The sequence below is a fragment of the Triticum aestivum genome, chromosome 2B (genome assembly GCF_018294505.1).
Source record: "Triticum aestivum cultivar Chinese Spring chromosome 2B, IWGSC CS RefSeq v2.1, whole genome shotgun sequence".
NCBI lineage: Eukaryota > Viridiplantae > Streptophyta > Magnoliopsida > Poales > Poaceae > Triticum > Triticum aestivum.
In genome coordinates this window covers 304,179,650-304,197,702 of record NC_057798.1, presented here as the reverse complement: position 1 = coordinate 304,197,702, position 18,053 = coordinate 304,179,650, and the positions used below count along the sequence as shown (strand labels likewise).

The following is an 18,053-nucleotide window of genomic DNA, read 5'->3' as shown; positions in this document are numbered from 1 at the left end:
GAGTCCTACTCCTGGTGGGAGTAGGACTCCCCCCTTGGCGCATCCTTCTCCTGGCCGGCCACCTCCCCACTTGCTCCTTTATATACGGGGGCGGGGGCGCCTCTAGACACAACAATTGATCATTGATCTCTTAGCCGTGTGCGGTGCCCCCCTCCACCATATTCCACCTCAGTAATATCGTAGCGGTGCTTAGGCGAAGCCCTGCATCGGTAGCATCATCAACATCATCATCACGCCGTCGTGCTGACGAAACTCTCCCGCAAAGCTCTGCTGGATCGGAGTTCGTGGGACGTCATCGAGCTGAACATGTGCTGAACTCGGAGGTGCCGTACGTTCGATACTTGCTCGGTCGGATCGTGAAGACGTACGACTACATCAACCGCGTTGTGCTAACGCTTCCGCTTTCGGTCTACGAGGGTACGTGGACAACACTCTCACCTCTCGTTGCTATGCATCACCGTGATCTTGCGTGTGCGTAGGATTTTTTTTAAATTACTATGTTCACCAACAGAGGGGCATTCCAGCGGCGGGGACGACGACGAACGGGGCGCAGGCGGCGCGTCGCCGCCAGGGGCGCAGGTGCTGTGTTCGAATTCCATCCCAACCCAATTTCTTTTCATCAGGTTATCTTTGGTCAAAATGACTCCTCTATGGACGAACCACATACAGATTTTGATGCGGAGTGGAACTTTAATCTTTCATATGTGCAAAGATCTCGACAATGGCTCAGAAAAGTCCAAATACATGGATTTCACAGAGAATAATCCATTCATGGTTAACTTCCAGCTAATTGTATCCGCCTAGTGAAAATTGAACATCCATCAACCTACGGACCAGGTGCAACCAGGCATTCCAACATTCCCATATAAGGGATCTCCTAAATTGGATGTTAAGTTGTATCGAGTCTAATACTGTGGCGACATAATCCTCCTTACGTTGCATAATATTATATAGGGAAGAGTATTGTAAAGCGAGAGACGTCTTCCCTAGCCATGTATCCTCCCAAAATCTAGTAATGGTACCTAACCATTACTAGATTTTGGGAGGATACATGGTTAGGATACATATATTACCAATTAGGAACTTCACCCGCCGGAAGAAAGTTACTTTTGTCTTCATTAACCCTTTTCAAAAGGATGAGTTCGCACGCCTTGCATTCACCTGGGCCAAAATCTTAGTACGTAGGTATTTATTCCGTAAGATTTGTATCCACATGTCTTCGGTTTTAGTAGATAGTCTGTATAGCCATTTGCTAAGCAAATATCTATTCTTTACCTTTAAATTCTCGATCCTTAACCATCCTAATCTCTTTGGTACATGATATCTCATCTAGCCAATCTGTATTTTTTATTGGCCTCATCGGCTTTGCAAGAAGTGGCGGTAGTAGACAAATATCCGGGTAGTTTGCACGAGCGCTGTATTACTTGGGAGCTCTATCCGTAGCCCAATCTCAAGCCCGCCAACGTGTGGTGTTCGCCGCGCCCAAATCCAACCAAAATCTTTGCTTCACCTCACCACAAAAATCCTAGTCCCAAATCACGCCCGCGGTCTTACCCTCCTCCTAGGCAGAACAGAGGCAGTGATTCCACGAGCCACCACCTACTGCCTACCATGGCCGCCACCTGCCGCTTCGCCGCGCCACTGGGTCTCGCCCCGCTGCCTCGAAGCTGCGCCGGCGCCAAGAGCGTCGCTTTCTCGATGGGCACCACCAAGGTAGCTCCACGGACACGGAGCGTCGCGGTGAGGGCGGGCGACGGCCCGGCGGAGACGCCGGAGATCCTCAAGGCTGCGCAGGACGCGGTCAGAGTACCTTTTGCTTGCTTGCGCAAACATTACACGGTACACGGGAATGTGCATCGTCGTGACTGACTAGAACTGTTGCTTCTAGGCAGTGGGCAAAAGTTGAGGACAAGTACGCCGTGGCCACCATCGGCGTCGCCGGGCTCGTCGCGCTCTGGACAGCAGTGGGGGCGCTCAAGGTACAAACGGGGCAACTGCCATGATACCAATTTGTTTCTTCTCCTCCCTCGGATATGTAAACATAGCTCCTCATTTTCTGTTCGCTTGTGCATTTTAGTCCATTGACAAGCTTCCTATCTTGCCTGGTGTGTTGGAGCTCGTTGGAATCGGGTACACAGGAGTAAGTTCATCAAGCATGTGTCCACGTACCTTTTGTCTTTCTGAGAAAGACCATAGATATGTTGTTCGGTTATTATCTTCTCTAACATCACCCAAGTGCTGCTACTTCGTGTTCACACAGTGGTTCACATATCGCAACCTCATCTTTCAGCCAGACAGGTCAGTTCATCCTGTTCATGTGATCTTCCTTTTTTTTCCTGTCACACCCATCGCTCTCAGCAGAGGGAACAATGGAGAACATCTCTTATTAAGTTTACATCCATATCTTACATTGTGAAACAATATTAGAGCATTATGTGCCATATATAACTGAAATGGAGTAAGAGACATTTTTGCAGTAAAATGTCGTAAGAGTTTGGAGGACCTATGTTACCAGATATTCGTTGTTAGAAGGGATAGAGCGGTGGAATCGATGATTTATTGCATGAGCTTCGTGGGCATATATATAGGAGTACATGGCCATCTTGGAGTACAAGGCAAGGTAGAATAAATCCTACGCTATCCTACGTTTCCTAAATAACCGTGATACTCAACATCTTCCCGCAGTCACAATGGTAACGGCACAGACGGTGAGACTGGAGAAGAATGCAAAGGTAAGCCGACGGACACCCTACCACAGTCCTAACGGTCAATGCAGTGCGGAAGTCACGACTGGAGTGGAAACCGACGAGGACGAGGTTGTTCAAGCAAGGCGGTAGCTCTTTGTGCCGTTGTCGGGGTAGCCGAGAGCATGGGTGGTGTAGTCGTGGTCGAGGAAGCCGTGCGAAGAATACCGTGGTCGATGTCGAGTCGGGGTAGCCGGTGTCGAGGAAGTCGCCGTGGAGCCGTGGGCGCAAGAAGGTGCCGAGTTAGTCATGGGTGCAGTGGTGTCGAAGTAGTGATGCGCCAGGAAGAAGACGTTGACGAGGCGTCGCGCCGGGTTTGCCAAACCCGGGGACATGCTGTAGACGAAGGCATGCGTCGGTGTTGCCAGCATGGGGCATGCGTAGACGAACGAAACGAAGTTGACGAAGCGCCGCACTAGGCTTGCTAGGCCCTGGAACACGTCATGGACGAAGGCACACATCGATACTGCCAGCATCGGGCATGCATAGACAAGGGACCTGCATGAGCTGTACGCCATGTCGAGGAGTCGAAGGGGCCAGTACAGAAGGAGACTCGATGACGGTTGTGGCGCCAATCGACATGGGGCCGATGTCACCAACGGGGGTCGGAGTAGACGAAGTGGTCGGGGAAGATGACAACGACGTTGGCGACCAGCTGGTGCTGGACGAAGACGAAGGGTGTGGACAGGGGACCGCGGCTACTGGGGTAGCAGCGGCGGGGACCAAAGAAGAGCATGATTGGTGGACATGCGACGACGGCTACGGGGTTAGCAGCGGCGGCGGCCGAAGAAGAGCGACGACGACGGCGGCTAGGTTAGGAGCGCGGCAGCGGTGCTCGAAGTAGGCGAGGAACCCGACAACGCGTCGAAGACCAGCACGAACAGTGTTTCCCATGCCGAGGGAGGCGGCACGACGCATACCACGAGAAGTAGACGCGCGGGGGCGGTGGAGTGGACCGCGGGCCGTGGCGCTATGGCCCGAAGGGGCGACGCAGCGGCAATAGGCGGGTCGGGGCGACGACAGGAAGACCTTGGGGTGGCGGTGTGGACCGCGTGCCACGGCGCTACGACCCGAAGGGGCGGCGCATTGACGGTGTGCGGGTCGGTGCAGCCACGGGAACGGCCTCAGGCGGCGGCGGGGACCATGTGGCACGGCGCTACAGCCCGAAGGGGCGACGCCGCGGCAGCGCGCGAGTCGGTGCAGCCGCGGGAAGAACCATTGGACGGCGGCGTTGCGGCTTCACGGGGCGACGCAACGGCAACCCGTTGCTCAACTGGTGGAGGGGTGCGTCGTACTTGGGGACATCCTTCACGGGACCTGCAGAGGCGCGTGCAACCGACAAGCTAGATCAGTCGCATGACGTAGATGAGGCGGATCACGGGCTGGTGGGTGATCAATCCGATCGCACGCGAGGCCGTGGACACCGCTCGGTGGAGATGGGGTGGCGACGGAGTCGGACATGAAGCCGAGATTGGCAGCGTGGGATGACGTGCGGACGAGCGCGTCAGCACCAACACCTGGACTGCCCATGCAGCGCCGGTGCCCGGGCAGCGAGGCCCAAGCGACTAACGTAGCAGCGACGCCTGAGCTCGAGGAAGCCGACGAGGCTGACGCAACTGGCAGCCGGCCCGACACAGCCGGGGACGAGGCCGACGAGGCAGACGCAGCAGAGGCGGGTGGTGATGGAGAGGACCCGGTCGGAGCAGGGTGACGAGGGCGAGTAGACGCGCGGACGACAGCCGTGAGGGTCCGCCTGTCGTGCGAGGCCACCGGGTCGGTGAAGAAGACGGCGGGTCGCGCTAGTGTTGGAGTATAGGTGCACGGGGGTTGACGGCGGCGGCGGGCGACGCAAACTCTAAGATCGGAAAACCAAAAAGAAAAAAATCGATCAAAGCGATCGGCGGAGAGAGAAAAATCCCAGATCAAGGATCAGGAAAAGGACTCTAGGGTAGCTGGTCAACAGGACCGGCTGACAAACCCTAGGTACGGGCGGCACGGCCCCTGGTGGCGGTCATGGCGATAGACCACCTCGGGGGCGGCGCAGAGCGGCGACAACGGCTATGGTTTGGATCGGTTAGGCTGATACCATGTAGAAGTGCATGCTCTAGCCAATGCTACCAAAAGACCGATTGATGGAAGAGACTAGGCAATACATTTACACGTCAATACTCCCCCTCACGTGTGGCTCCCTCGGGCCAAAACGTGGACCGAAAGTGGGCTGCAATTTAATTGCGCTAGTCGGGTTTTGAACTCAAGACCTCTTGGTTCCGCTACCATGTAGAAGTGCATGCTCTAGCCAATTCAACCAAAATACCGATTTGATGGAAGAGACTAGGCAATACATTTATACATCAACATTCGCCAAAACTGTCATATTATGTACCAGTATGTGGTATCCCCCTACCGTGAGTCCGTGATAAGTGATGAGTGGCTGTATGCCAATCCCGAAACCTTTTTCTTTAATGTTGGCAGGGAGCTGCGAAATCCATTGATTAGAAAGATGCATTACGAAAACATCCTCAAAAGAGAAATGCACCGGATAAAGCGAGCGCCAAAAAATAAGAAAGGGGGTGCTCGGTTTATCAAGGAAAACCGGGCGAAACCCTAAACAACGCCTATCAAGACTAGGCCTAAAGCATCACAAAACATACAACACGCCAGAAGGCCAACACCCCACAACACATGCGGCCGGGCACTCAAATGTCTTTGCCGCTACCAGAGTGTTCATCGCCAGGCGAGCCACAGGCAGAGGAAGAACGTGATCCTCTCGATCGTCACAGAGGACCAGGTGCACACGAGGCAGGAGAATATTGCGCATGTGGTGGATGCATACTACACGAGGCTCCTCGGGTCGACCACCGAACGGACGCATGGCCTTAACATGGAGATGCTGCAGCTGCCTGTTCGCGACTTGGCACACCTGGAAGAGCCGTTCTCGGAGCAGGAAGCGGCACGGGTAATCAAGAGTATGCCACTCGACAAGGCGCCAGGGCCGGTTTCACGGGGCGATTTTACGCTACCTGTTGGACTATCATCAGAGATGATTTCATGAGAGCCCTGCAGGAGTTCCATGGTGGAGATATGCGTGGACTGCATGCGATCAACAGAGCCACGGTCTCATTGCTACCAAAAAAGCCAGGGGTAGTGGACATTCGCGACTTCAGACCGGTGAGCCTCAACCATGGCGCAATCAAAATCTTCGACAAGATCCTTGCCACGAGGCTTGCGGACGATCTGCCACACCTGATCGGGAACCACCAGAGCGCCTTTGTCCGGGGACGAACACTCCATGACAACTATATGCTTGTGCAAGGCACGACTCGCAGGTTGCATGCTCTGAAGGATCCAGCGGTGCTCCTCAAACTAGACATATCCAAAGCTTTTGACACCGTGCAGTGGCCGTTTTTGGTGGAGGTTTTGTCTGCGCTGGGTTTTGGACCAAAATGGCTCGCCTGGATTTGTGGTTTGTTGGCGACGTCCACCACCAAGATCGCTGTCAACGGCATAGCAGGGGAGACTATCTACAATTGCCAGGGCCTGAGACAAGGCAGCCCCCTCTCTCCCATGTTATTCATCCTCTGCATGGAGCCTTTGTACCATCTATTCGAGTGCGCGTCCACAGCCGGACTGCTCACCCCTCTCGCCAGGTCTGGGCTGCAGCAACGTGTCTCCATGTACGCTGACGACGTCATGCTGTTCCTGAAACCATCAGTGAGAGATCTGCGGGCCTGCGCTGCCGTGCTGGACCTATTCGGCCACGCGTCTGGCCTCCGGATAAACCTGCATAAAAGTGCGGCCCTGCCAATTAGGTGCAGGCAGGAGCATATGCAGACGGTGACAGGGCTGCTGGGTTGCACGGGTGGCACCTTTCCTTGCCGGTATCTCGGCCTCCCGCTCTCGATAAGGAAGCAGACGACTGCGCAGTTCCAGGAGATGGTCGACCAGATGGCAGCGCGCCTGCCTACCTGGAAGGCCGTGACGCTGCCCAAGAGCAGCCGCCTTCTGCTGGTTCAATCCGTTCTGAGTGCTATCCCAGCACACTCCATGCTCGCAATGGGCCTGCCGCCGAAGACCATCAAGGCAATGATCAAAATCTGTAGGGGTTTCCTATGGTGTGGAAAGGAAGAAGCAGGTGGTGGCAAGTGTGCCGTGGCATGGGAATCGTTGAGTCGACCGAGGTGGGCAGGAGGACTTGGAGTTCCAAATCTGCGATGGATGAACATTGCCTTGCAAACCAAGTGGCTCTGGCTACAACGCGTTGATCACTCTAGGCCATGGGTGGAATTCAAGTTTAACATACCGAAGGAGGCCAGAGGGCTCTTTCGGGCAGCTGCGAGGATGACCATTGGTGATGGGCGCACTGCCCCTTTCTGGGAGGACCGATGGCTGACAGGATACCGCATACAGGAGCTCGCGCCAGTCGTATATGACAGAATATCTAAACGGACGAGGCAATCCTGAACTGTGGTGGATGCCCTAACTGATGCCACTTGGGCCCGAGACATCAGCCCGGACATGGACGAGCACGCGTTAGCCCAGTTCCTTGGGCTTTGGCCCCAAGTGGCGAGCGTGACTTTATTGGATCACACACCAGACAAGTTGACGTGGTCATGGGAGAAGGACGGAGTCTTCTCGGCGCGATCAGCCTATGCGGCAGGATTTGCAACGCTTCAGGTCTCCCCCATGATAGCTTACACATGGTCATCGCATGCACCCCTGCGCTGTCGATTTTTTCGCATGGCTGGCCCTTCAAAATCGGGTGTGGACCTCAGATAGACTGGCGAGAAGAGGTCTCCCACATCAGGAACGCTGCCCGTTTTGCGACCAGGACGTTGAAACCATTAACCACCTCCTCATCCGGTGTGTGTTTGCTAGAGAGACCTGGGATGCGGTTTGCCAGGCGATTGGCATAATTGGCGAGGCCCCAACGGCAGCAGATGACCTTCTGGCCTGGACTACTAGACCTGCGTTGGCCGGGCGGCATGCCAAATCCCTACGTGCACTCCATCTCCTGATCATGTGGGAATTGTGGAAACACAGGAACTCTATTGTGTTTGAGGGGAAGGCACCGGACGTGCGGGGACTTCTGCGGAAAATTGCCGCTGAGTGCGCGGTGTGGACGAAGGCAGGGATCATTCATAGCGACCTAGAGCCCTGGGTGGCTGAGATAGGTGTGTGGGCAGATAGGGAGTAATCCATGTATTTTCTCTTCTTGACGGGTGGAGTGCGCTTGTGGGTGTAACGTGAGCTCTGTAAACTGTGGATAGGGTTTCTTTACCCATCTTCTTCTTCATCTTCAATATATGATACGCACACTCATGCGTATTCGAGAAAAAAAAGAGTGCACACCAAATATCAGTGTATCATTCCGGGCCGGCACAAGAATATCCACGAATATCAATGACATCGAAGGCGCTATGTCCGGTAGAGCAAGCATATGTCACTACTATCCCGCGAGGTTGGCTGATATAACTCTCCTGACGCACTTGCATGTTGAGGATGCTTCTTCCGCTCTCACGAAAATGTCAATAAGCTGCCGCCGACCACCTCCACGAGCCCTGGGTCTCTCTAACTGAGTCCAGTTCCATGATACCTCAAGAGGAAACACGGCGATGAGCAAAGCCAATAGCGCCATCATCGTTTGATCAAGAAGACTGGATCCAGGGTTTCCCCCAAGCCCCAAGCATGTCGGGCAAGGGAAGGTGAAGACTGCACTATTGATGCCTCCAACAAGGAGACGGTGCCCGTAGGCACCTCCATCGACTGCTCTGGAAGCAGCCGAAGTGTGGATTTTTTATGATCATCTTTTTGTCAATTGGCAAAGAAGCTAAGATGGCCCCCGCTCCCCTGCTCCCCTGCGCCGGTAGCCGCTCCGGCTTCGGCGGCCACCCACCCTTTGGCGCTCATGGCCAGCCGGGTCCAGCTCTCGGGCTCCCCTTCCGCCAGCTCGGGCCCTTCCTCTCCCGCGGGCCGCGGCCTCCCCGCCCCCTCGCCAGCCCCGCCCGCCTCGCGGCTCCGCTCCCTCATCGTGGCCCCGCCCCTGCCACCGCCGCAGGTCGTCGCCCCTCCTTCCCCTTCCCCGCCGCCGCGGACCTTCCCGGCTGCTCCCGCCGCGGGCGATGGTGGCGCCCCCTGGCAGTATGTGCGGAGCCGCAAGGATCGCCGACCGCCGACATCTGGTAGGCAGCCCGTCTAGCTCCTCTCGTCCCGGCCGCGGAGTCCAACCCTACCTGCTTCGCTGCATGGATGCTGCTACAACTGCGACGAAGATGATGGCCACATCTCGCGCCACTGCACCAACCCGACGAGATGTGTGCGCTGTGGAGGTCAGAATCACATTTCCATGGGATGCACCCGCCCTCGCAGTTCTTCTCCAGTGGATCCTGCCCGGCCCCGCCCGCGCTTCGCCCTCGCCATCAGCCGGCGCCGGAGGTGCCCCCCGTCCCGGTGCCGCCGCCGCTGTCGCCGCGGGGTCAGGGTCCTGGGCGCGCCCGCGTCGCTCTCCCCCGCCCCCGCCAGGCCTCCCGCCTGCGGGCGCCGTCCGGCTCGTGAGGCTGTGGAGTCAGGTGGTGCGTTCGGGGTCGTGCGAGAGCGTCGCCGGCCCAGGGTTCTCGGCCCCCTTTGCTCCGGCGGCCGCCGCGGTCCTGGAGGAGGATCAGGTGGACGTCTGCTTCATGGAGACAGGGCCAGATCTCCAAGCCATGGACGCGGAGCTGGCTCGCGCCGTGGTGGTTTCCGTGGTGGGGCGGCGTGAGGATGTCGATCTGGCTGCGGTGGCAGCCGTGATTCATGCAGAGTTCGAGGTAGGTCCTTCAGACATGTCTATCAAGCCGTTCTTCCCAGAGGATTTCCTGGTGCTCTGTCGTTCTCCGGAGCTGCGCAACGCGATGGTCCGGCGCCATCGTGCCGGCTCCGGGACTTTCGACTTGCAGCTTCAGCCCTGGCTGCGCCAGGCCAATGGAACTGGCATTGCGATGCCATTCCTGGTTCCGCTGGCATTCCGTGGTGTGCCGGCGAATGCATGGACGAGGCGCACTGCGGACGTGCTTCTTCATGGGCTTGGCTTCGTCGTCAAGGTGGATTCTTCTATGGCGGCTAGGAGTGACATGTCAGACTTCAGGGTGTGGCTGCATACGGACGACCTGACGCGTGTCCCGTCCCGGAGAATTCTCACCGTCGAAGAGCTAGGGCGGCGGAGCAGCCGTGCGCTGCAGACTGAGGGCGATGTGGACGCCATTTGGTACCCAATCTCCATCTCCCAGGTGGCTGTGGCTGTACGTGTGACCCCTCCGGCAGCCCCCCCCCCCCCCCGTCGCCGCCATTTGATGAGGGGGATGACCGGGAGAGGCCGGATTCGAGGCGGGGCATGGGCTCTGGTCATCAAGGTGGAGGTGGGTGCCCTGACGGGCACTCGGAGGTTTCTCCGGCGAGTTCATCGGCGTCTGCTCCCACGCCGGCACGGCGGTGTGAGATTCAAACTCGGGCCGCCTCCGGTCAGCGTGAGCAGGTGGGGCCGAGCTCTAGCATCATGGCGGACGTGGCGGCAAACGTACTCGAGACCAGGATGGTGGAATCAGCAGCTGTTGATGGACCTATCAGGCGTCGACACGTCGTGCAACATCTCAGTGCTGGGGCCTCCATGCCGCTGCAAAGCTGCACCCGGGCCCGCCCTTCTGTCCTTTCAGAGGAGGCCTCGAGGCGACGCGAGGAGCAGACACGGCTTCTGGACCCTGTGGTCACATCAACCAACGGCTCCCCAATGAGGTCTCAGGGAGACAAATCTCTGTCGCCACTCGACATGGAAACCTCCCCGCGCTCCAGGACAGACAACCCGACCGATGTGACCGAGGAATCTCCAGTGGTTCGGATTGGTGGATGGGATCTGCGCATTGCTGCCGCGGGACCCACGGACAGGCAACTCAGCTTTTCTCTTGAGGATCACGCGGAGACCGAGGAGGATTGCGGAAATGATGTGGTTCAGGCCGGAGCGGGGCCCACCCTGCATGGCGAAATGACCCCCCCATGCACGAGGGACGGAGGCTGGTTTATGGTTTCTCTATCAGCGGAAAATCAGGAAAGAACCACCCCTGCCTAGGCCGGTCAAGGCGGGACGGTGGCACAGCCACGGGCTCCTCCAACCCCTCCTTCCCCACGGACCCAAGTCACCAATCTCTGCAATGACCTGCGACGCGCTCTTTCGCCAATGCTTTCACAGCCTGTCCGCAGAGAGGTGCCCAAGCAGCAAAGGAGGCCGAGGCAAAAGCGGCCACCAGTCACTACTCCGCGCAGAAGTGTAAGGCTAGCAAAGGGGGGCAGGGGATCCAAGGCTTCCAAGCAACATGCAGTAATCATCAAGAAACTATGCCTGGCAAATGAGGGCGGCCGGATCAGCGATGAAGAACTTGAGGCGTACGCTCGGCTGTTCGACAAGTCACTGCTCGACTGCCACGTCAAGGCCATCCTGGCGTTGTTCGGCTGGGATGCGGCATGTCTTCCGCTCGAGAGCGAGGACGTGGTCATGGTGGAAGGCCAGTAGGTTGTGCGTCCACGTGAGTGGGGCCGTTGTGGGTCTTCATCATGTCAACACCCCCCCCCCCCCCCCCCCCCCCCCCCCCCCCCCAAAATACTTGTGTGGAATGTACGTGGCCTGAATTCCTCGGCGCGGCGGAATGTTGTATTCCAAGTAGTGGAGGTGGCTAAAGTAGCCATTGTATGCCTCCAGGAAACTAAGTTAGAGGTGGTTACGCCGGAGATTGTAAAACATTGCCTCGGGAACAAATTTGAAAGCTTTTACTACGTGCCAGCGGTGGGCACGCGTGGGGGCGTATTGCTTGCTTGGGATGCATTAGTAGTTTCAATCTCAAACCGCCATATCTCGGAGAACGCGGTCACGGCCTTAGTGTAACAAGAGGGAGCACTCATGTGGTGGCTCACAGTGGTATTGGGCAGCAAGGCAATGCCGAAAAGGTCGCTTTCCTGCAGGAGCTAGAGGACATCAGAGACTTGCATGCGGGTCTGTGGGCCATAGTTGGAGATTTCAACCTTATCGTCAACGCGGAGGACAAGAATAATGCCAATGTGAATAGGCGGATGCTGGCTCGGTTTAGGGCTACCCTGAACAGACTGGAATTGAAGGAGCTCTATCTTAACGGGCGGAGATATACATGGTCAAGCGAGAGGATGAACCCCACGCTGGAGAAGATAGACCATGTTTTTGCGACAAACACTTGGGAGGATATATACCCGGCAAACCTTCTCACAGCCCTAGGCACATCAATCTCAGATCACTGCCCACTCCTGGTGGACCTGGATGCGGAATTCCATGTGGGACGTCGTTTCCGTTTTGAGGGCTTCTGGACAAAGGTGGCTGGCTTTCACGACGTTGTCTAGTAGGCGTGGCAATCGGTGCCGGCAGACGACAACCCGTTCTGGGTCCTAGACAGCAAACTGAGGGCGACGACAAAAGCACTCCAAAGTTGGAGCGATCGCCGGATTGGAAATATTAAGCTGCAGATTGCTATGGCTATGGAGCTGATTGCTCGTTTAGATGCGGCTGGGGACAAGCGGAGCCTCACGGTCATAGAACATGACCTCCGGAAGCTGTTGAAAAAGAAACTCCTGGGATTATGCTCTCTGGAAAGAACCATAGCTCGCCAAAGATCCATGTTACTATTCTTGAAGGAAGGGGACGCGAATACAGTGTTCTTCCATAAACATGCAGCCTACAGACAGCAGAAAAACTCCATCCTGAGCTTGCGGAAACATGACGAGATCATATCTGGCCAGGACAATATTTCAGCGGCGGTGGACACGTACTATGATAATCTGCTAGGGGATTCTCAAGCCAGAACAGCCTCCATCAACCTGGATCTGCTCGACCTGCCCTTGTATGACCTATCCCACCTGGAGGTTTAGTTCACTGTGGAGGAAGTGGAGAAAGCCATCAAGGTGATGCCGCTCGACAAAGCATCAGCCCCGGACGGCTTTACTGGGCGTTTGTATGCCTCGTGCTGGCAGATTGTCAAAACTGATTTTATGCGGGCGCTTGATCAATTTCACCAAGGAGACATGCGGGGTCTTGCAGTGATCAACAAGGCCTTGGTGTCATTACTACCAAAGCGGGAAGGAGCTCTTGACATCAAAGATTTCAGACCAGTGAGCTTAGTTCACAGTGCCATCAAGATTTTTGACAAAGCTCTCGCTTTGAGACTGGCGGAGGACCTACCAAGGCTTGTGGGAAAGTAGCAGAGTGCGTTTGTGCGCGGAAGAACACTGCATGACAATTTCATGTTCGTGCAATGCACGGCTAGGCGGCTACATGCTCTCCGTCAGCCCTCCATCATGCTCAAGCTTGATATTACGAAAGCATTTGATACAGTGAAGTGGCCCTTTATGCTCGAAGTGCTCGAAAGATTCGGTTTTGGGAGACGCTGGTGTTCATGGATGTGTGGTCTTCTTGCCACTTAGTCGACGAGAGTGATGATCAATGGTGCTCCTGGCAAGCCGATCCTGCCCTGCCAAGGTCTACGACAAGGGGCTCCGCTCTCCCCAATGCTCTTTATCCTATGCATGGAGCCCCTACGAGGCCTCTTCCAGTACTGCCTGCAACTAGAGGCGCTTTCCCCCTATCTACCACTGGATTACGACAAAGAGTATCGATGTTCGCAGATGATGTCATGTTGTTCTTCAAGCCAACCGAGCTGGAGAGCCGCACTTGTGGAGCCATTTTGGACCTGTTTGGAAACGCCTCGGGGCTGTCAGTCAACATGAGCAAGAGTGCCACTATACCCATCCACTGCTCTCAAGAGGAGGTATCGCTCGTCTGCTCAATCCTTGGATGCTCAAACAACTCCTTCCCTTGCACCTACTTGGGGCTGCCGCTCACCCTACACACAATCAGCAGCGCAGCTCCAATGCCTAGTGGATAAACTTGCTGACTGCCTGCCACATCGGAAGGCGGCAATGCTTCCGAAGAGTGGTCGCCTAACACTGATCTTATCGGTCCTTTGCGCAATACCGATCCACTCCATGCTGGCCTTGAACATTCCGATGAAGATCATCAAGGCCCTGTCAAAAATCTGCCGCGGGTTCCTCTGGTGTGGGAAGAAAGAGGCGACAGGAGGGCACTGTGCCGTGGCATGGGATAGTGTGTGCAGGCCCAAGTGGGCGGGTGGGCTTGGGATCCCCAACCTGAGCTGGTTGAACAAGGCCCTACAAGCCCGATGGCCATGGCTACAGAAAACGGACAACGAGAAACCCTGGGCTGAGTTCAACATCGACGTCCCTGCTGCTTCTCACGCATTATACAACACGGCTTCTCGGACGATCGTAGGTAATGGCCGAAGCGCTCTTTTCTAGGAAGACCGGTGGCTCTCGTGCTACCGAGTTGGCGAGCTAGCTCCTGCCATCTATTGCAGAGTTCGAAGGTGGACGAGAGCCTCACGGACAGTTGCAGACGCGCTCATAAGTGGGGAATGGGCAAGAGACATTGGACCTAATCTCACTGCAAATGAGATGGCACAATTCCTGGCTCTGTGGCAAAGGGTGGCGGACATGCAACTAGTGGAAGTGGAGGAGGACAGAACTATTTGGTCGTGGGAGCAAAACGGGAACTTCTCTGCGCGCTCTGCGTACACGGCAAATTTCATGGGCCTGCAAAGATCACCAACGGCGGAGTTTACATGGAAATCAAGCGCGCCACTCCACTGTCGCTTCTTTCTTTGGCTCGTGATTCAAAACAGTTGTTGGACGTCTGACCGGCTGGCCAAGCGAGGGCTACCGCACCAGGACTCATGCCCCTTCAGTGACCAGCACGAGGAATCACTACAACATCTGCTTCTTGACTGCGTGTTTGCGAGGCAGGTCTGGCACGAGATGGGAACGAGGACAGGGGTGCATGACATAGAGCCACTCCAGGATGAATCTTTGAGCGCCTGGTGCTTGACGCAGGACCAACGCCCGGCACATCGCATATCTTTAAGGGCTAAATGCATCCTTGCCTTATGGATAATTTGGAAGCATCGAAATGACATCGTCTTCAACGGAGCATCGGTGTCTCTGCCAAGAGTTAAGGAGCGGCTCCAGGACGAAGGGAAGCTTTGGGCCAAGGCTGGACTGTTCAAGGGTGACACTAAGGGTTTTGAGGAGCACGGTAGTAGGCAGACGGATCGTGAGTAGTACGCCCTAGTGTACTGGCGGAGTTGGGCGTGTGTCATGTAAATATTGTAGCCCGTGTGGATGTTTGGGAGTCTTTCCCATTCGAGAAAAAAAAAGAAGTGTGGCTTTTACCAGCAGCCTCACCCGCCGAAAACCATGACTGAGCCAACCCATCCGGCATACCACCTCCATGAAACGCAAGCGGTGCTTCACATCTCGCTCTCAGTCCGCGTCCCAGAGGTTGTCGGCCAGCCACCCCGACAGATCTGCACCAGGAAAGCCAAACGAAGTACCGCGTAAGTAGGCTCGCCAAGAAACCATATTGAGCTTGGCCCCTACTCTCCATGCCTGAGAGCCCGACTCTCCCGCGCATTCCTGGCACGCCGTCGCGTGCCCAACCGACTGCCCCACCCACTGTTGCGACCGCGTAACACCAGATCCATGCGCGCCTGCACATTTCTAGGTCAACACGCATCGGCGGCCCTCATGCCCGTCCAGATAGCTTGGTTCCCCTCCACACCATGGGCGGCAGGACCGCGCCATCCCACACCATGCGAGCCTGCACGGCTGAGCGCCCACCCTGTGGACCGCTCCTTCCTCAGATCCAACATCCCGTGCCACCGTCGTCTCAGCGAGAGGAGGAAGAGACCCCTCGCGGGCTTTGCGCGGCGACGTCCACCAGCAGCGGCGAGGGGGATGAGTCCTGAGAGAGCTTGTGTGGCGGTGCTAGGGTTTGCTCTCAGACCGTTCGCCGGAGCGACACGGGAGAGCAGTTTGTAAGTTATTGCCATATGCTATCCAATCCCCCCTGCTCGGATCTGACATGGGTGTCAGTGACCGCGACCTCTTCTGGCGGCTCTGGGCGATCTGCTGTCCTGATCGGCCTGGTGCGCTCGGCGGTGGGAGCCTAGTGGGCTGAGGTCCATCATGGCTCACGGTTTTTAGGTCGGCGGCCGTTTGTGATGGTCCTTCAGCTATTCTTGGTGCAAGAGGATGGTTGTGGTGGTCATCCATGGTGATGATTAGGCCGACGGCGTCTAGTCTTCACAACGGCAAGGGGCTCGACATCGACGGTGAGTTTGGTGGACTAGCCTGCTTAGGGATTGGAAGGTGAGAACGCCGGCGAAAGTCGATGACGATGGCGCTTGCGAGCGTCGTTACCTTCATGAAGGCATCAGAGTTGTGGTTCTTTCCTTCTACTCCCTCCGTTCCTATTTTGCTCCGTATGTAGTCCATATTGAAATCTCTAAAAAGACTTATATTTAGAAACAAAGGGAGTATCGATACCGCTCTAGGGGAAACCCTAGGTCCTTGAGCCGGACGATGGCGTCACATGTGTCGTGCTACCCTCTTGTGGGCATCGTTTTGGAGTTGGTGCCGGCTGGTGGGACCAGTGGTTGTTGGTGAGGCATGCACTGCAGTTGGCCTCTCTAGGGACCTCACTTGGGTGGCTGAGGCGCGAAGGCGGTGTGTGGTGGCGGATTTTGGTGATCCATCATGGTGGCGTGGCGAGCCGAAGGAGGTGGTGGTGGCAGTGCCGGTGTGGTTGACCGGGACATTCCAAGGTGGCAGTAGGTCGCCGCCATGGCGCGCAGTGACAATACATGGTGTTTTGTCTAGGCGGTCGTGGTCATGCCTAGATTTACTTCCGACATTCACTTGTGTTTGAGGCGTGTTATCGCCACAGCGTCTCTAGTGTGAGATTTTGACGACATAGTCTCTTCTCACGAGTTTATGATGCGACTGGAGCCACACGGATGTTCCTGGCTCCGTAAACGGCAATTGATTGCCTAGTGTGTGCACAGTTTCAGTTTGCGTGGTTATGACGTTCGGATCGTGTGCTCCTTCATCATCTTCGTTGGCTCAGTGTCTGCTCAACATGGATCATCGCTACTTTTTTCCCCTTTCTCTTTGTTTTTCAATTCGCCTAGGCATAGCTTCAGCCTTGTTTGGCTTTGCTTTGCTTTGCGGGTGTGATCTTGATGTGTGTGTTGGTGTTGTCTGCGTGCATCTTGGTTATGCAAAGGCCGGATGTTTATCATTATGTTTTGTATATCCTTGATGCTTCATTATGAGTTAATAAAAAGACACTATTTATAGAAATCTACTGCGAGGAAATTGATCGTTTCATACATTCATACTTTTTTTTTGCGGGATCATAGATTCATACTTTCACAGAAACGAACTAGATTTCTTGTCAGGTTCTTATCACCTCTGGTACTTCTATGCGTTCCAGGGAAGCTCTGATCAGCAACATCAAGAGCACTTATAACGAAATCACTGGGAGCAGCAGCTAATTATGCAGCATTTGCAAGATGACGTCAGTACGCAGAGGGTAACTACATCAGTGGGCAACCATTCAAAAATCAACTAGTGACATCTCACATGGATGTTACCGTACTTTTCTATTCTTTTTGTCTTTTGGCTTAAGTGAAAGCAAAACTTTGCTAGTGAGCTGGTAACTTTGTCCGAATTTCTAATCTATAACTATGATATATTCCAGTTCATTTCCAGACAAGGGCACACTGTCAAGGTCGACGTGGGGTTTCAGATAACACTATTGTTGACTCTGTATTTTAACCAATTGCAGTCATATGATCAACTGATATCAAATCACATTAATGAACCTAGAAATGAATGAACACGTGAAAGTTTCTTACAGTGCATATAAACGTCTTTTTGGCTCTATGCTATGGGGTTCTTCAGCTGTTCTTTTTACTTGAAGCACTGTAAACATCTTTTTGTCACGAGTGTGGTGATTTTGATGACCATGTGGCGATTGTGGCACGTCCGCAATGAGCTCACCCACGGGAAAGTAGCTCCACCGACCAATGGGTCGCGTCGGTTCCTTCATGGCTATATTAGCTCGTTGTTGTGCATGCAGCAGCATCCGCATGGGAACATGGAGAAAGGAGAAAGGGAAGTTGATACTTTCCTTTTTCTTTTTTGATATAGATCGCTTTCATCGACTCAAAATATAGCATGGAGCGGATACAAATAGCATCGAGCGGATACAAATCAAGATAAGGAACACCAACATCTGTATAACTAAAATGCACATAGCTAATACCAACAATCTGACCAAATGAAAATAAAATAAACCAACATATCGGTAACAGAATAATCATATGACTGACACTATGCTTATGTCAA

The 18,053-nt window shown here is 55.0% G+C and overlaps 1 protein-coding gene across 3 annotated transcripts; it reads left to right on the top strand.

Moving 5' to 3' along the window:
* The first annotated feature begins 1,391 nt into the window (after positions 1 to 1,391).
* Positions 1,392 to 17,506, top strand: LOC123044793 (protein CURVATURE THYLAKOID 1B, chloroplastic). Of its 3 annotated transcripts, none has more exons than XM_044467674.1 (5): positions 1,401 to 1,800; positions 1,893 to 1,979; positions 2,078 to 2,140; positions 2,237 to 2,298; positions 17,137 to 17,506. In XM_044467674.1, the coding sequence occupies exons 1-5, from the start codon at positions 1,612 to 1,614 to the stop codon at positions 17,195 to 17,197; spliced, it is 462 nt and encodes a 153-aa protein (XP_044323609.1). In that variant the 5' UTR covers positions 1,401 to 1,611; the 3' UTR covers positions 17,198 to 17,506. The 3 variants fall into 3 exon arrangements, with proteins under 3 accessions (XP_044323608.1, XP_044323609.1, XP_044323610.1); XM_044467675.1 differs by having other exon boundaries at positions 1,420 to 1,800; positions 2,261 to 2,298; XM_044467673.1 differs by having other exon boundaries at positions 1,392 to 1,800; positions 2,078 to 2,298.
* The last annotated feature ends 547 nt before the right edge of the window (positions 17,507 to 18,053 follow it).

Excerpts from the sequence above, each read along its gene's own strand:
- LOC123044793 (XM_044467673.1), top strand. The coding sequence starts at position 1,612 with ATGGCCGCCACCTGCCGCTTCGCCGCGCCACTGGGTCTCGCCCCGCTG. Across the intron at positions 1,980-2,077 it reads CAGCAGTGGGGGCGCTCAAG|TCCATTGACAAGCTTCCTAT; the intron begins GTACAAACGGGG and ends TGTGCATTTTAG. Across the intron at positions 2,299-17,136 it reads CTCATCTTTCAGCCAGACAG|GGAAGCTCTGATCAGCAACA; the intron begins GTCAGTTCATCC and ends TATGCGTTCCAG.